Source organism: Coregonus clupeaformis, chromosome 5 (assembly GCF_020615455.1).
Source record: "Coregonus clupeaformis isolate EN_2021a chromosome 5, ASM2061545v1, whole genome shotgun sequence".
In the NCBI taxonomy this organism is placed as follows: Eukaryota; Metazoa; Chordata; class Actinopteri; order Salmoniformes; family Salmonidae; genus Coregonus; species Coregonus clupeaformis.
The window spans coordinates 20,796,388-20,815,409 of NC_059196.1; the positions used below are offsets into that span (position 1 = coordinate 20,796,388).

Sequence of the window (19,022 nt, forward strand, 5' to 3'; positions counted from 1 at the left end):
CTCACATCAGCTACGGAGAGCGTGACCACACAGTCGTCCAGAACAGCTGCTCGCCTCATACATGCTTCAGTGTTGCTTGCCTTGAAGCAAGCAAAAAAAGCATTTCGCTCGTCTGGTAGGCTCGCGTCACTGGGCAGCTCTTGGCTGGGTTTCCCTTTGTAGTCCGTAATAGTTTGCAAGCCCTGCCCATCCTACGAGCGTCAGAGCCGGTGTAGTAGGATTCAATCTTAGTCCTGTATTGCCGCTTTGCCTGTTTGATGGTTCGTCTGAGGGCATAGCGGGAGTTCTTATAAACGTCCGGATTAGTGTCCCGCTCCTTGAAGGCGGTAGCTCTACCCTTTAGCTCAGTGCGGATGTTGCCTGTAATCAATGGCTTCTGGTTGGGATATGTACGTACGGTCACTGTGGGGATGACGTCGTCGATGCACTTATTGATGAAGCCGGTGACTGAGGTGGTATACTCCTCAATGGCATTGGATGAATCCCGGAACATATTCCATTCTGGGCTAGCAAAACAGTCCTGTTGTGTAGCATCCATGTCATCTGACCACTTCCGTATTGATCGAGTCACTGGTACTTCCTGCTTTAGTTTTTGCTTGTAAGCAGGAATCAGGAGGATATAATTATGGTCAGATTTGCCAAATGGAGGGAGATCTTTGTATGCGTCTCTGTGTGTGGAGTAAAGGTGGTCTAGAGTTGTTTTTCCTCTGGTTGCACATGTGTCATGCTGGTAGAAATTAGGTTAAATGGATTTAAGTTTGCCTGCATTAAAGTCCCCGGCCACTAGGAGCGCCGCTTCTGGATGAGCATTTTCTTGTTTCCTTATGGCCTTATACAGCTCGTTGAGTGCAGTCTTAGTGCCAACATCGGTTTGTGGTGGTAAATAGATGGCTACGAAAAATATAGATGAGAAATCTCTTGGTACAGTAGATAGTGTGGTCTACAGCTTATCATGAGATACTCTACCTCAGGCGAGCAATACCTCGAGACTTCCTTAAAATTACACATCGCGCACCAGCTGTAATTGACAAATAGACACACACCCCCACCAATCGTCTTACCAGACGTAGATGTTTTGTCCTGCCAATGCACTGAAAACCCAGCCAACTGTATATTATCCGTGTCGTCGTTCAGCCACGATTCGGTGAAACATAAAATATTACAGTTTTTAATGTCCCGTTGGTAGGATAGTCTCGAATGGAGATCATCCAGTTTATTCTCCAGTGATTGCACGTTGGCCAATAGAACGCATGGTAGAGGTGGCTTACCCACTCGCCAACGAATTCTCACAAGGCACCCCGATCTTTGCCCCATGTATTTCCGTCTTTTCTTCACGCGAATGACGGGGATTTGGGCCTGGTCTCAGAGAAGCATTAAAGAAAAAATCTTCGTCCAGTTCGAGGTGAGTAATCGCTGTTCTGATATCCAGAAGCTATTTTCGGTCATAAGAGATGGTAGCAGCAACATTATGTATAAAATAAGTTACAAACAATGCGAAAAAACACACAAAATAGCACAATTGGTTAGGAGCCCGTAAAATGGCAGCCATCCCCTCAGGCACCATTATGACAATATACAAGGCACGGACTGTAACATACTCTGTTTTACGGAATCATGGCTCTCTCCAGATATATTGTCGACGTCCATTCAGACAACGGGGTTCTCCGTCCATTGCACGGACAGGAAGAAAGAGTTCTCCGGGAAAAAGAAAGGCGGAGGGGTTTGTTGCATGATTTAACAACTCATGGTGTGATTGTGGTAATGTTCTCCCGATCTGGAATATCTCACCATCAAATGCCGACCATATTACCTCCCGAGATAATTTTCTTTGGTCATTTTCACTGCCTTGTATATTCCCCCCAAGCCGACACCGCGACGGCTCTCAAGGAACTACACTGGACTATGTGCAAACTGGAAACCGCATATCCTGAGGCCGCATTTATTGTAGCTGGAGACTTTAATAAAGGACATTTGAGGAAAACGCTACTGAAATTCCAGTGGTGTAAAGTACTTAAGTAAAAATACTTTAAAGTACTACTTAAGTAGTTTTTTTGGGTATCTGTACTTTACTTTACTATATATATTTTTGGCAACTTTTACTTTTACTTCACTACATTCCTAAAGAAAATAATGTACTTTTTACTCTGACACCCAAAAGTACTCGTTACATTTTGACAGGAAAATGGTCAATTTCACACACTTATCAAGAGAACATCCCTGGTCATCCGTACTGCCTCTGATCTGGCGGACTCACTAAACAAAAATGTTTGGTTTGTAAATGATGTCTGAGTGTTGGAGTGTGCCCCTGGTTATCCGTCAATAAAAAAAACTAGAAAATGGTGCCATCTGGTTGGCTTAATATAAGGAAGTTGAAATTATTTATACTTTTACTTTTACTTTTGATACTTAAGTACATTTTAGCAATTCCATTTACTTTTGATACTTAAGTATATTTAAAACCAAATACTTTTAGACTTTTACTCAAGTAGTATTTTACTGGGTGACTTTCACTTTTACTTGAGTCCTTTTCTATTAAGGTATCTTTACTTTTACTCAAGTATGACAGTTGAGTACTTTTTCCACCACTGCGAAATTCTATCAACACATCTCCTGTGCTACACACGCATCACAAACTCTGGATCATTGCTACTCTCCCGGGATGGCTACAAGGCCCTCTCCGCCCTCACTTCGGCAAATCAGATCACGCCTCCATTCTGCTCCTCCTCACTTATAGGCAGAAACTTAAATGGGAACCACCTATGGTAAGGACTGTTCAACATTGGTCTGACTAATCGGAATATATGCTTCAAGATTATTTTGATCACGCGGACTAGGAAATATTCCAGTTCACCTCTGAGAATAGTATCGACGTATACACTGACTCAGTGACTGGGTTCATCAGGAAGTGCATAAAGGATGTTGTTCCCACTGTGACGATTCAAACTTATCCAAACCAAAAACCATGGACAGATGGCCGCATTCGTGCAAAACTGAAAGCGCCAACCACCGCATGACCATGGCAAGGTGACTGGTAACATGGTTGTGTACAAACAGACCAGCTATGACCTCCGTAAATCAATCAAAGAGGCAAAACGACAGTACAGGGACAAAGTGGAGTCGCAATTCAACAGCTCAGACACGAGACATATGTGGCAGGAACTCCAGACAATCACGGATTATAAAGGGAAAGCCAGCCACGTCGCGAACATCAAAGCCTCTCTCCTGGACAAGCTAAACACCTTCCCTCGCTTCGAGGAAAACAGCATCGACGCCCTCAACGCTCACGAGTACTGTGTGCTCTCGTTCTCCGTGGCCGACGTGAGTAAGTAATTAGCACTCACTTATGTCACCATGAAGTGCTTTGAGAGGCTAGCTAAGGACCATATCACCTCCACCTTACCCGACAACCTATATCCACTATAATTCACATACCACGCAATAGTCCCGTGTAGCTCTACCAACAGTCCTGTGTAGCTCAGTTGGTAGAGCATGGCGCTTGCAACGCCAGGGTTGTGGGTTTGATTCCCACGGGGGACCAGTATGAAAATGTATGCACTCACTAACTGTAAGTTGCTCTGGATAAGAGCGTCTGCTAAATGACATACATTTAAAAGTGTGAACTCCTATTTTGAAGGGACGGGAAGTGTTGGCTGTGCATTTGGCCAATGACAAGCATTCCACATTTAACCCCACCCACTTGTGAAAATCGAAATATCAAGTAGTTTTTTTTGTTTATGTGCAAAAAACAAGATAACAAAAAAACAGCTTAATTATTTTAGAAAGGTCTGGCTTGATGTCTACTTACAATCAGAGGTGTACAGTTCTTTATAGAAACAGGAGAATCTTTGATTGATTAATTTGGGTTCTGATAGTATTTTCCCTGTTTCAGATTCAATAGTTGCTATATCAGCTAATTGATCATTACTGCGTATCTTGTTGGCCAGTAAACGACTAGGACAATTACCATGTAAGTAATGGTTGAGTCTAACTCGATGGATGGCAAATTCTGCTCTCTGTCTTATCAATAAATTAAGTTCTATCTTGACTTTGGAAAGAGTAATAGCTACCTGGTCTGAAAAGTGTTTGTTGAACACTTTAATGCAGTTAACAACATTTCCGCTTCTGACATCTTCTTTAATTGTGATTTATTCAACCCAGATGCAAATGCAGTTGCATTATTTTTCATAAACCTTTGGTGGCATCCCATAGAATCCGTGGTTATCAACTGAATTTTTATTGATAATTATAAATTAATTTAGTTCAATTTCAAATTGATTACAGAATGTAGGATTTTGTGGTAATAAAATGTTGAAACGACATTGTGTGGCTCTTTTAGTAGATTCTAAGATTTTAAGTTGGTACAAGTAAGCCTGGTGGTCAGACAAGCTCATATGTTGAATTTCTAATTTCTCGATTAAAGAAAATAGAGTTGTATATAATAGTACGAAATCGATTCGTGAGAATGTTTTATGCCTGTTTGAATAGAAAGTTTACTATTTTGCTTTACCATTATGTGCTCGCCAGGCATCAATGAGGTTGTAATCAGAGAGTATATAATGGAGAGCCTTGGTTTTGTGTGGATTGTAGTTGGTTTTATTAGATTTGTCTCGCATGTCCAAAATGGCATTCATGTCTGTTCCAATAACCAGATGGAATTCAGTAAATTCTAACAATATGCTGTTTAGAGAATAAAAAAAAGTAGGATCATATGAATTTATAGCGTACACATTAATATAGGCTATTTTCTTTCCATTATGGATACATTTAAGGAAAGTGATTCAGCTTCTTGGTCTTCGCCTTTACCCAAGATGGTGATTTTAAGTATCTTATGTATCATTATGATTACACCTTTAGTTTTATTTGGGGCTGATGAAAAAGCAGCCAGTTGGTACGAATGGTTCTGCATTCTATGAGTCCTTATGGAGCAGGTGTGTTTCTTGGAGCATTGCTATATCAATATGGTTTCTTGCTAGGATATCAAGACAGCTGGAACGTTTGCTAGGAAAATGTAGGCCTTTCAAATTCCAAGAGAGAATAGCTAGCGTTGCCATTGTTTTTCAGAAAGGAATGTTATATTAATTATATAATTTGTATCTTTTGTGTTGATACAATAAGCCCATGGATGTGTAACAAAAAGCAGGTCTCACAGGGAAACTCATCCATTGGCCATTCCCCACCCAGAAAACCCTCCCTGTAAACCTTTCCCCTCCTCCCTCCCCTTCCCTGCCCTCCAGTCCCTATATAACCAATTAGATCCCATTAACCTCCTACTGCATTTTTCAACATTTCTGATTAGTCAGGAGACAATACAAACAGAAAATCAAATTCATTACTATTTATAACTTGTCAGAAATGTCCAGATCAACTAGCCCATGTCAGTACATTTTTTTAGCTAGTTTTTTTGCCCATTGATTTTGTTGTAATGTTTGAGCTTTAAAAATGGCAAAAAAAAGTGTATCTCCGCCAACAAGAGGGGTGTGAACTGTTTGTGTCATGGACAGTGCATGGACAGTGCTTATGCCCATAGAAATAGACGTGGTGGGGGTGGGGGCGCGGGATGTTCCCCAATGATGCAAGGGGGGCCTGAGTGAAAAAGTTTAGGAACCATTGCTTTATGGTACCTGCCCTGCACCCCTTATTTCTCAGAAGTAGTACCTACAAGTCACCCCACTTGTATCAGCCAAACACAGTTGGCTATTCCTCATGCACCTCACTGAACCCTGCGCCTGCCATCAGAGTGAGATCGCCATTGTCAGAAGTGTTTCCTTTATTTTAGCAGTTATCTGTAGAATGGAGGGAGGGGTATCGCTCAAGTCGCAACAAAATGGAATATAATGTTCCTGATACCTTTCGGTTACTGGCCCAATGCTCTAACCACTAGGCTACCTGCCATACACATTCTTTCACTGATTTACCCGATAACCACTGCTCTCATAAGCACTCATAGGGTTGCAAAGGGAGGGTATATTACTGGTAACTTTCTAAGTTTACCAGTAAACTATGCTTGACTTGGACTAAAATAGGTTCCAGCACTCATTTTGGTTTTTGAGCTAATATTTTGAGAGGAAGAGGAACTCAAGCTGTAGAACATTTGAGGTGCCAGTACTCAGCTCCTCTGAGCTCCTGCCCAAGTCAAGCATTGTTCAACTACCAGAATTTGGGTAAATTACATAAAATCCTTGAAAGTTATCACATGACATCTAGTGGCCTTTTTGGGTACTTCAGATTATCATGTGTCTATAATTATCTCCGGCCACCTGTGTCACACCCTGATCTGTTTTACCTGTCTTGTGATTGTCTCAAACCCCCACCAGGTGTCTCCCATTACCTCATGTGTATTTATACCTGCGTTTTCCGTCAAGTCCTACCAGCGTGTTCGCATGCTCTAGTTTTTGCTTTTCCAGTCTTCCCAGTTCTGACCTTTCTGCCTGTCCTGACCCTGATCCTGCCTGCCGTCCTGTACCTGCATGACTCTGATTTGGATTACGACTCTTTGCCTGTCTTGACCTACCAATTGCCTGCCCCTTGTACTGTAATAAACTGTGAGACTCGTACTATCCGCCTCCTGTGTCTGCATCTGGGTCTTAGCCTGAGCCGTGATACCCTGTGTTACCTTATCACATGTAAAAAAATATATATAGCCTATACAAAAATATGATTTAAAAAAATACAAAAATAGAATAACAAAACATTATCCTAAATATAACTCATCAACTTAGTGAATACCATTGGTATTTAATATGAGGGTTTCAGCATGAAATATCTTTTTATTTTTACCCACTTATTTATTTGACTAGCTATGTTAAAATGTCTTTGTTGTAAATATTTTGGCGCCAAACTGGTGGCACTTGTGAAATAAGTCAATAGTTGGAAGAGTTGGAGTGAATAGAAAATAATGCCATTGTTGATTAGATGCTTTTTTCCCATTAATTATGCTATTTTCTCTTTAACTATATGGTCTATCCAATAGAAACTCATGGACAATATGGATATACAAAATTAATACTTTATATGACAAATGTAGTTATTCAAGTATAAAAAAAGTTATTTAAGTATAAATTACCAAAGTTACCATAGATAAACTGTTAATTACCTAAGTTACTGTCAAGTGAAAATGACATGCTGTAGATGTACTGATAAATGTAACATTGTGCACATCTAGGTATTTAATAAAATATAATAATAATAATAATAATATGCCATTTAGCAGACGCTTTTATCCAAAGCGACTTACAGTCATGCGTGCATAAATATTACATATAAGGCCCAGAATTCTTCCTGACCATGACCCAGCATGGCCAGGAACAACTCTGAGACGGAGACCTACTAATAAGTAGGCTATACCTATAGGGCCTGGAGTTTTTCTCATCAAAAAATACAATACATAGAGTGAAAATGTATGCATTTTGACATGAACTGCAGCTTAGCTGATCATATTTAATAATGATGTTTAATGGTCCACATTATTGCGTTGTATTACTCTGAAAATGATTAGTTTCTCCTAAACAAGGGAAATCAGCAGTACTCATGTCCAAATATAGTTTATGTCCATGCCATCTCATCCATCTAGATGTATATGACAACGCTCATCTTTCCCATGTGCTAAAGCTGTACATTATCATATCACCTCTAAGACAGTGATTTTTCAGAAAGATTAATATACAGTAATGTAACACCAGTACATATACATTATATACAATAATAATGATCTAGGCTCTAAGCAGAACCACAGAGTAAAGTGGGAGAGGGAATGAAAAAAAACATCCACGATGAATAGATATATTATGTTGAAAACATATGTAGGTTCATCTTCATTTTAGTTAAACATCTCAAGGTATAGTAATGTAGGATTGTAAAAGTAGCCTATACAATTTCTCATAAGATTAGCGTTTGTTTTTTTAACCGGCCAATTGAATAAACAAGAAAAGCATTCACAGTAAGATTCAATGACTTAAGAAGAAAACTCCTATTATTAGGCTAGTCCTTTTGTAACAAGTGAGCAGCGCATCATCGCAACTGTAGGCTGCTAGGAGAGGGATATTACGCGTGCATATTTGGGGAACAGGTTGGCCAACCGTGCGCGCAGTGCCATTATAAAACATTTGAAGAGCTCCATGCGCAACAGACCGTGCGGAGGTATTCTGATATCAGCACAGCAGACTTAGCGCCTTGGCTCACTCAGGGATATTGTGGATATTATACTCCGAGGAACATCGGTTAGGGGAGCATGACAACCGGGGCCATTCGGGACGCAGCGGACCGGGAGAAGCCCGCTCTCAGTCAAGCGGGTAGGCTATAGAGTTCAATTATGATTCAATGCGTTCAATGCGTGTTTTTTCAGTTGCTTAGCCTATACTGCGAATTAGTGTAAGCTACTGTATTTGAATTAGGCCTACTGTTTTACCATATTATGCTTTGTAAATTATGACAGCAACAATTAAATAGCTTAGTTGAAAGGATTTCGTTTTGGTCAAGGAAAAGTGATTTCTGTCTGTATGTGATTTTTGTCTGTATACATGAAAACTATGTAAATGATATGCTTATTTAACAAATTATTTGTGCAGCATTTTGACATAGCCTATAATCCCCAAAGTAGTTTGCCTAATCATTAATCAAAGAAAGAAATATATGACATTTATTTGCAGGTTTAACTGTCGTTTTTAAGATTTACTTTGATTTTCTGCATTTGACTTTATTGTAATTTGAGACCTGCCAATGGAAAGAACGCTGACTGACGTGTATGTATTGATCTTGATGGGAGATTTTTACATGCACTGATCACAAATTAGAATTCGGCCCATTGTGGTTATTATACTGGCTAATTATCAATTTGGAGACTTGGTAGAGCTGTTTTGCATATGTGGAGTTATTCTCTGTCTGAGGGTTTTTAATATGTATTCTCTATACTGTCCTTTCAGTATGACAGTCTGCACAATAAATTAGGCCTAACACATCTTACATGTTATTATTACCATCATGTTACTAATCCTTATTATTTAGAAAATAGTAAATCATGGACTGGAGCCAATCTGCTCCCTCTCTGTGCCAGAGTTCTCAGTATAAACATGTAACTTTTTATTTAGTTTTTATCATAAATGGTCCCAGCCAACATTTCCATGTGGGGCCTATATGGGTTACAGGCCCCATGAGGGAAACCCAACAGGAACCCAAAAAGTTTTGTCCTCAGTGTCCACGTTGGCTCCACATGTGGGTATGAAGCCCAACATGAGCCCACATAAAGCCCAACATGGCAACCACATGTGGGGCCAATGTGGGTACTGAGGACAAAACTTTGTGGGCCCCTTCTGGTTATCCTACTGGGGCCCCAAGTGTTAACCCTTCTTTAACCCACCTGGGCTAGGTATACATTGTACAGTGAAATAGTATTGTGACTGATTATGCATCTGTGGGTTCAGAACTGATGAAGAGGAGGAACAGGATGGCGATATGGCTGGTACTGGGCATGCTCTGTCTGTCCCTAGTCCTGGTCATTCTGGGGATCTACACCACCACTCGCACAGAGAGCCTCAGCATCACCGGATACGCCTCTGGAGTCATTGTAAGTACATCTTCATTATCATCATCATCACCATCATCATTATCATCATTATGTTCATCTGCCATTTTGGTGAAAATGACTCACTATACATTTACATTTTAGTCATTTAGCAGACGCTCTTATCCAGAGCGACTTACAGTTAGTGCATACATTATTTTATCGAACCCACAACCCTGGCGTTGCAAACGCCATGCTCTACCAACTGAGCTACATCCCCTGCCGGCCAAATCCCTCCCCTACCCTGGACGACGCTGGGCCAATTGTGCGCGCCGCCCCATGGGTCTCCCGGTCGCGGCCGGCTACGACAGAGCCTGGATTCGAACCAGGATCTCTAGACATATAATTTAACTTTTAACAACAACCACATTTTCTCTAATTTTGTCTCTTTTTGTCATAAAAAAACAACACAGACCTTAAGAATAAAGTGGTTGTAATGCCAAGGATGCAGGTCTTCAGAAATTATTGACAGATGGGGAAACTGTGGTTTGTGAGTCATTGTCCGCAAAACAAGATGTCTTCCAAATCATGACAATTAAAATCTCATAAATGTCGTGAGAGCTGTCATCATTCGTGTTGTTGAACAAACCCTCATCTTATTATAGCACATGACAGACAAACAACATATATTTCGGCTGTTATTCACATCAAAGCCAGTAAATCTTTCCAGTATATTTTATATACATTTGAAGACTGATAATTTCTAAGTGTATAATCTCAGTTAACCCAGAACTAAAGTATTGTGTAATTGGTCAGCTGCTCGATTAAGTTATGGGTCCATATGTGTTAAAAGATTGGATCAAGAGATGCTAGAACTAGGTGCTTAACCTTCTCTCTTTGCAAGTTACAGGCCGAATGTCCCCTTCGGAAATTCAAAATATGTTAACAACTGCGAAATTGTCATTTGTCCATATAACCAGTGACGAAAAACCCAAACACCGGAACTACTGCTGCTCGCTATCCCACACATCCCATTCCTTTCCGAGAGTTCTACAGTGTCAGATATGTTTACGTAGATCTGTCCACAAGAGATTACTCAGTGTAAGATAGAGAATATTGAATAAAAGTTAGATTCTGTTTTGTAGTGGCATTATAGAGTTGGAAAGAGAGTCCACGCTTCTGTGACATCATGGGAAGCGCTATTGGTTGTTATCCGTTTTTAAAGTAGTTAATATCTTATTCTCAACCAATAGGAAGTTCCACCCAGTTGACTACTTGAAAACTGTGAAAATCTCCAATGGCGCTGCCAATGCTAAAACAGGCTTTGTGGCAAGTTTGCCCTCTATCCATCTCTATGAGTGGTATTATTAGATTGACATGGATAAGACACAGCCATGTTGTTAACAGGTGCATTTTCTATTATGTCCACGTTTTAAACCTTAGCATTTCTTCTGCTGGATCACCGCAACTCGATTCTGATTTGGGAGTAACATTAGTGGAGTGATTCAACTGCACAGTTCATTGACGCTTCCAATGCTGTTGTAGTAGTAGTCCGCCAGGGAATAATCTTTGCATAACAATAACATCAGTGAACGGAGCTGTTATTTATCCCTTGACTTTACATGACTTTTAATAGTGCGTAAAGTTCTCTACAGTAAGAGCCAACTGCTGGTATCGCTCTAACAGTGGCTGTTCTATTTTATCTCTGCAGTTGGTTTTTGGATCCTTCCTGGGTGTTCTTGGACTCTGCCTGGAGGAAAACCGAAAACAGCTGGTACATACAACTACTCCTCACTCATTTGTCACATTTGTACTATCCTTCCTCCATAATGGTCTCTCTCTCTCTTCCTCTGCTTATCCCAGCATGTTCTCACCTGATCCATCTCTCTCTCTCATCCTCTTGGTTATAGTTGCATCCATGCACAGCAGAGATTGATTTGGGTAACTCCAGGCTGTGTGCAGGCTTTTTTTCTAAGCCGAACACTTTAACACCTGATTTAGCTGATAGTGGACCATTTGTTACAAAAGCATGCACACCCCATGGATGTTGCTTGCCTCTGATGCACAGTGTTTACAGGGCTAATGACCAAATGAGTAGTTTTAAAAGAGGTTACTTAGGGTTGAGTTTTGGTTTCAGTGTATTTCCGTAATGCATCTTTCAGTTGATTGTCTTTTTTATCTGTCAAAGAGAGTGGGAGTGATTAAGAATAGAGAGTGGTGTGGTATCCAAGCCACAGCCACAGCCTCAGTTTGGTGTAAAAGCCAGAAATATGGTCTGTAAAAAATAGAAGGAAAAACCCTAAAACTCATTGGATAATAGTCATGAAAGATCTATGTCTAGAAAGATTTAAATCATTGTAGCCAGCTGATATTTGAAGTGAAACATATGCCCTTATAATCGCTGTAAACAAAGACACTGTTTCTAGGGTAGAATTCAGGGTTGAGCATGCCAATCTTTTACACACCAACTAATAGAATGCAAAGTTAAAGAACCTGATCTTCAACAAGCTCAGGCCAACAGACTCAGCATGGCCAACGCTGTGTCTTTCCAGTCCAAACCACATCCCATGGTACTCTCTGTTCTCCACCTCACACAGCAGGACTAGTCATTAACAAGTTTGAGAAGATGGACAGAGTAGTGTGTGTGTGTGTGTGTGTGCGTGTGTAGTGGATAAGGATATTGATGAGTATGTGTGGGGCTCCTCCATACCATCTCATTTTATCCAGCAGAGGCAAACATTTTGAAAAAGGAGAGAGATACTGAGTGTATAAACAGAAAGGAACTTGTTAGGTCGAGGAAAGACAGGGAGATGGAGAGAGTGAGGGGACCCCAGCATAGAGGAGTAAATGTGCCTGGCTTGGAAAGTATCTCAATGCCTGCAGTGCAGACACACACACACTGTGATGAGGTGATGTCGAAGGAGTCAGGCGCAGGAGGGTAAATCACAGAATAACAGGCTTTATTCCGCAACCGCAGTAACGCATCAAAAACACTCCAGTGCGCAAAACAGGCGCACTGGAAAATACAAGGCACACAGGGAAATATCCCAGCGATACAAAATACAAGGAGCTCCACCAAGCTTCACTAACCTCCACAATAAACAATCACACACAAAGACAAGGGGGCAGAGGGAACACGTACAGTGGGGGAAAAAAGTATTTAGTCAGCCACCAATTGTGCAAGTTCTCCCACTTAAAAAGATGAGAGAGGCCTGTAATTTTCATCATAGGTACACGTCAACTATGACAGACAAATTGAGAAGAAAAAAATCCAGAAAATCACATTGTAGGATTTTTAATGAATTTATTTGCAAATTATGGTGGAAAATAAGTATTTGGTCACCTACAAACAAGCAAGATTTCTGGCTCTCACAGACCTGTAACTTCTTCTTTAAGAGGCTCCTCTGTCCTCCACCCGTTACCTGTATTAATGGCACCTGTTTGAACTTGTTATCAGTATAAAAGACACCTGTCCACAACCTCAAACAGTCACACTCCAAACTCCACTATGGCCAAGACCAAAGTGTCTTTGAAAGGACACCAGAAACAAAATTGTAGACCTGCACCAGGCTGGGAAGACTGCATCTGCAATAGGTAAGCAGCTTGGTTTGAAGAAATCAACTGTGGGAGCAATTATTAGGAAATGGAAGACATACAAGACCACTGATAATCTCCCTCGATCTGGGGCTCCACGCAAGATCTCACCCCGTGGGGTCAAAATGATCACAAGAACGGTGAGCAAAAATCCCAGAACCACACGGGGGGACCTAGTGAATGACCTGCAGAGAGCTGGGACCAAAGTAACAAAGCCTACCATCAGTAACACAATACGCCGCCAGGGACTCAAATCCTGCAGTGCCAGACGTGTCCCCCTGCTTAAGCCAGTACATGTCCAGGCCCGTCTGAAGTTTGCTAGAGTGCATTTGGATGATCCAGAAGAGGATTGGGAGAATGTCATATGGTCAGATGAAACCAAAATAGAACTTTTTGGTAAAAACTCAACTCGTCGTGTTTGGAGGACAAAGAATGCTGAGTTGCATCCAAAGAACACCATACCTACTGTGAAGCATGGGGGTGGAAACATCATGTTATTTTGTTATTGACCAAATACTTATTTTCCACCATAATTTGCAAATAAATTCATAAAAAATCCTACAATGTGATTTTCTGGATTTCTTTCTCTCATTTTGTCTGTCATAGTTGACGTGTACCTATGATGAAAATTACAGGCCTCTCTCATCTTTTTAAGTGGGAGAACTTGCACAATTGGTGGCTGACTAAATACTTTTTTCCCCCACTGTATACAGGTACTGATGAGGGAATATGAACCAGGTGTGTTTAATAAACAAGACAAAACAAATGGAATGATGAGATGAGGAGCGGCAGTGGCTAGAAGGCCGGTGACGATGAAGGATGCCGAAGCCTGCCCGAACAAGGAGAGGTGGCAGCTTCGGAGGAAGTCGTGACACACACACACACACACAATAGTTCATGAATGATTCTTAAAAATGATTCCAGATGGGTATTGTTAGCTGTTGTTCTGTTGCAATTACATTTCTCCACAGTTTTCTTGGAATTTAGAAAATCTGTCAACATTAGTGACCTATAAAAGTAAAGCAGTCTGCTGCTAATTATTCTCACCTGCTCATTTCTGTCTCTTGTTACGGTTCTTGTAATCGTATAAGAAAACAAGAGCATTTTCCAATTAAAATCACATAAATGTTAAAGAAGCCTTTTTAATGATGCTTGTAGGTAAACAGAGACAGAGGGAGACCGCGAGAAAGAGAGTGTTACGAGAGGGGGGGGGAGAGATAGAGAGTGTTGTCTGTCAGTTCTGTTTATCTTTAAGCATTATTACACTGAACAAAAATATAAACGCAACATGTAAAGTCTTGGTCCCATGTTTCATGAGCTGAAATAAAAGATCCAAGAAATTTTCCTTATGCACAAGAAGCTAATTTCTCTCAAATGCACAAATTTGTTTACATCCGTGTTAGTGAGCATTTCTCCTTTGCCAAGATAATCCATCCACCTGACAGGTGTGGCATATCAAGAATCTGATTAAACAGCATGATCCTTACACAGGTCCACCTTGTGCTGGGGACCATAAAAGGCCACTCTAAAATGTACAGTTTTGTCACACAACACAATGCCACAGATGTCTCAAGTTTGCAATTGGCATGCTGACTACAGGAATGTCCACCAGAGCTGTTGCCAGAGAATTTAATGTTCATTTCTCTACCAGAAGCCACCACCAGAAGCCACGTTGTTTTATAGAATTTGGCAGTACGTCCAACCAGCCTCACAACCGCAGACCACGTGTATGGCGTTGTGTGGGCGAGTGGTTATTTTTTAAAAGTATCTGTGACCAACAGATGCATATCTGTATTCCCAGTCATGTGACATCCATAGATTAGGGCCTAATGAATTTAGTTCAATTGACTGATTTCCTCATATGAACTGTAACTGAAATTGTTGCATGTTGCATTTATATTTTTGTTCAGTATATAACAGGCCACTGTTATTTTGTATAATTCTAATCATGTCTGTAATCATGTCCAAGATAGACACGTCCAGCTATCTGTTAAACTGATATTGTCATAGACTCGACATGACCTCAGTGGCTGTCACGGAGTAGGGACCAGCTCATTGGCCAGAATGGCTGCCAGGGCTCCAGTCCTGCCAGACCACCCTGGTTTAGTTTAGGCTACTTACTTACCAACTTAGGCTCATCTCCCATTAGAGATCACAGACCATTGACCATGTGCAGAGAGGTTAGTTCTGCTACGAGCGGTCTCTGAGGTTAGGGTAGTGTTTATTAGGGCAGGGATTCTCAAACTTTTAGAGGCTGGGGACCCCTTTTGTAATAGCAAATTCATCAGGGACCCCCTCATAATCAGAACACAACTCGAGTGAGATAAAATAAAATATAAGTTTTACAATGAATTCGGCAGTGCATGGTCGCACTAACCAAGTTTTGGACCCTGGGAAGGAACATTTTAAAGACCCGCCTCTTGGAATTGCAGTTTTCAAGCTAATTTCCTGCTATTCTACACATTTTTCCATGAGGCAGAGAGAAAACTTAGCGGTTTTAAAAATATGATGTTTCTTTTTACCAATATCCCAGTGAGTCTCCCAGGTCCATGTTGCCCAGGGTTAAGAACATAAATTATAGATTAATAATATTACATTGTATTTTACTACACCCCATGAACGTATTCCACTAATCCCTTGGCCAAAATCGTTTAATCTGTTGTTGTTAGTAATATTCATTAGCAAAAGATTAAAAAACTAAGTTTTATGCAAAAACACTGAGTGTACAAAACATTAGGAACACCTGCTCTTTCCATGACATACAGTGCATTCGGAAAGTATTCAGACCCCTTGACTTTTTCCACATTTTGTTATCTTACAGCCTTATTCTAAAATGGATTAAATTATTTTTTCCCTTCATCAATCTACACACAATGCCACATAATGACAAAGCAAAAGATGTTTACACATTTATAAAAATAAACTGAAATATCACATTTACATAAGTATTCAGCCCCTTTACTCAGTACTTAGTTGAAGCACCTTTGGCAGCGATTACAGCCTCAAGTCTTTTTGGGTATGACGCTACAAGCTTGACACGTCTGTATTTGTGGAGTTTCTCCCATTCTTCTCTGCAGATCCTCTCAAGGTCTGTCAGGTTGAATGCACAGCTATTTTGAGGTCTCTACAGAGATGTTCGATCGGGTTCAAGTCCGGGCTCATGCTGGGCCACTCAAGGACATTCAGAGACTTGTCCCAAAGCCACTCCTGCATTGTCTTGGCTGTGTGCTTAGAGACGTTGTCCTGTTGGAAGGTGAACCTTTGCCCCAGTCTGAGGTCCTGAGTGATCTGGAGTAGGTTTTCATCAAGGATCTCTCTGTATTTAGCTCCGTTCATCTTTCCCTCGATTCTGACTAGTCTCCCAGTCCCTGCTGCTGAAAAACATCCCCACAGCATGATGCTGTCACCACCATGCTTCACCATAGAGATGGTGCCAGGTTTCCTCCAGACGTGACGCTTGGCATTCAGGCCAAAGAGTTCAATCTTGGTTTCATCAGACCAGAGAATCTTGTTTCTCATGGTCTGAGAGTCCTTTAGATGCCTTTTGGCAAACTCTAAGCAGGCTGTCATGTGCCTTTTCCTGAGGAGTGGCTTCCGTCTGGTCACTTTACCATAAAGGCCTCATTGGTGGAGTGCTGCAGAGATGGTTGTCCTTCTGGAAGGTTCTCCCATCTCCACAGAGGAACTCTGGAGCTCTGTTAGAGTAACCATTGGATTCTTGGTCACCTCACTGACCAAGGCCCTTCTCCCCCGATTGCTCAGTTTGTCCGGGTGGCCAGCTCTAGGAAGAGTCTTGGTGGTTCCAAACTTCTTCCGCTTAAGGATGATGGAGGCCACTGTGTTCTTGGGGACCTTCAATGCTGCGGAAATGTTTTCGTACCCTTCCCCAGATCAGTGCCACGACACAATCCTGTCTCGGAGCTCTACGGACAATTCCTTCGACCTCATAGCTTGGTTTTTGCTCTGACACGCCTTTCCAAATCATGTCCAATCAATTGAATTTACCACAGGTGGACTCCAATCAGGTTGTAGAAACATCTCAAGGATGATCAATTGAAACAGGATGCACCTGAGCTCAATTTTGAGTCTCATAGCAAAGGGTCTGAATACATATGTAAATAAGGAATTTCTGGTTTTTATTTGTAATAAATGTGCAAAAATTTATAAAAACCTGTTTTTGCTTTGTCATTATGGGGATTGATGAGGGGAAAAAATAATCTAATCAATTTTAGAATAAGGCTGTAACGTAACAAAATGTGGAAAAGTCAAGGGGTCTGAATACTTTCCGAATGCACTGTAGACTGAACAGTTGAATCCTGGTGAAAGCTATGACCCCTTATTGATGTCACCTGTCAAATCCACTTCAGTCAGTGTAGATGAAGGGGAGGAGACAGGTTAAAGAAGGATTCTTAAGCCTTGTATGTGTGCCATTCAGAGGGTGAATGGGCAAGACAAAAGATTTAAGTGCCTTTGAACGGGGTATGGTAGTTGGTGCCAGGCGCACCAGTTTGAGTTTGTCAAGAACTGCAACGCTACTGGGTTTTTCACACTCAACAGTTTCCTGTGTGTATCAAGAATGGTCCACCACCCAAAGGACATCCAGCCAACTTGACACAACTGTGGGAAGCATTGGAGTCAATATCGGCCAGCATCCCTGTGGAACGCTTAAAACACCTTTTAGAGAATGCCCCGACGAATTGAGGCTGTTCTGAGGGCAAAAGGGTTGTTTTGTACACTCAGTGTATACAGTGCCTTTAGAAAGTATTCACACCCCTTGACCTTTTCCACATTTTGTTGTGTTGCATCCTGAATTTAAAATGGATTAAATTGAGACACAATACCCCATAATGTCAAAGTGGAATTATGTTTTTAGCCATTTTTACAAATTAATAAAAAATGAAAAGTGGAAATGTCTTGCACCAATAAGTATTCCACCCCTTTGTTATGCAAGCCTAAATACGTTCAGGAGTAAGAATTTGCTTAACAAGTCACATAATAAGTTGCATGGACTCACTCTGTGTGCTATAATAGTGTTTAACATGATTTTTGAATGACTACCTCATCTCTGAACCCCACACATACAATTATCTGTAAGGTCCCTCAGTCGAGTAGTGAATTTCAAACACAGATTCAACCACAAAGACCAGGGAGGTTTTCCAATGCCTCCCTAACTGTTTGCAATAAGTCGCTAAAGTAATACTGCTAAAAATGTGGCAAAGCAATTAACTTTTTGTCCTGAATACAACGTGTTATGTTTGTGGCAAATCCAATACAACACATTACTGAGTACCACTCTACATATTTTCAAACATAGTGGTGGCTGCATCATATTATAAGCAATGTTCCCTCTAAGCTGCGCACGTGTGCGGTCGCGCAACTTCCCCGGGACTGCCGTGCAGAATAAATATCAGCTCGCGCTGAAAAGCCCAAGACTGATCTTCAGTCAACTTTCTAGTTTTCCGCTTTCGTTAACACTATCAACGTTCCCCTCTACTGTGCGAATTGTGATCGAATCAACACAATATTAACCACTTTCATGCAACATACTGATACAAAACGAACTATGCAAGAGATTTTCTTGTAGGCAGAACGCATTGGAGTAGGATTCTATTGCATTGACAGGCACGACTCAGGCCCATACTCTACACAGACCGGTGCGCCATAACCAATCAGAGCTGCAGTATCCCTATATGCAAATACACCATTGCCATATATATATCTGTGCCATTCACGTTGAACTGGACTGTGTTTACAGCATGAGTGGTCGCAAGTAGATGTGCTTGTTTTGAGATCAAAGCAAGAGCTGCATGTAGCCAGGTGTGTACATTTGTTCATATTCTTTGCTAGTAAGTGAGTTATTAGCCCAGTAATAGCACATTTCTAGTCATCAATGGGGGAGTGGTTGCTTCCTACAAGAGCAGAAAGCGTGTGC

The 19,022-nt window shown here is 41.1% G+C and overlaps 1 protein-coding gene across 2 annotated transcripts in view; it reads left to right on the plus strand.

Moving 5' to 3' along the window:
- Positions 1-8,081: 8,081 nt before the first annotated feature.
- Positions 8,082-19,022, plus strand: part of LOC121564564 (transmembrane protein 255B) — a 45,160-nt gene continuing 34,219 nt past the window's right edge. Inside the window, exons 1-3 of one of the 2 annotated variants that reach the window (XM_045215786.1) lie at positions 8,082-8,288; positions 9,417-9,559; positions 11,208-11,270. In XM_045215786.1, the coding sequence (XP_045071721.1) occupies positions 8,228-8,288; positions 9,417-9,559; positions 11,208-11,270 (267 nt within the window). In that variant the 5' untranslated portion in view covers positions 8,082-8,227. The remainder of the gene's footprint in view (positions 8,289-9,416; positions 9,560-11,207; positions 11,271-19,022) is intronic. The other variant, XM_041875835.2, reaches the window with a different exon arrangement.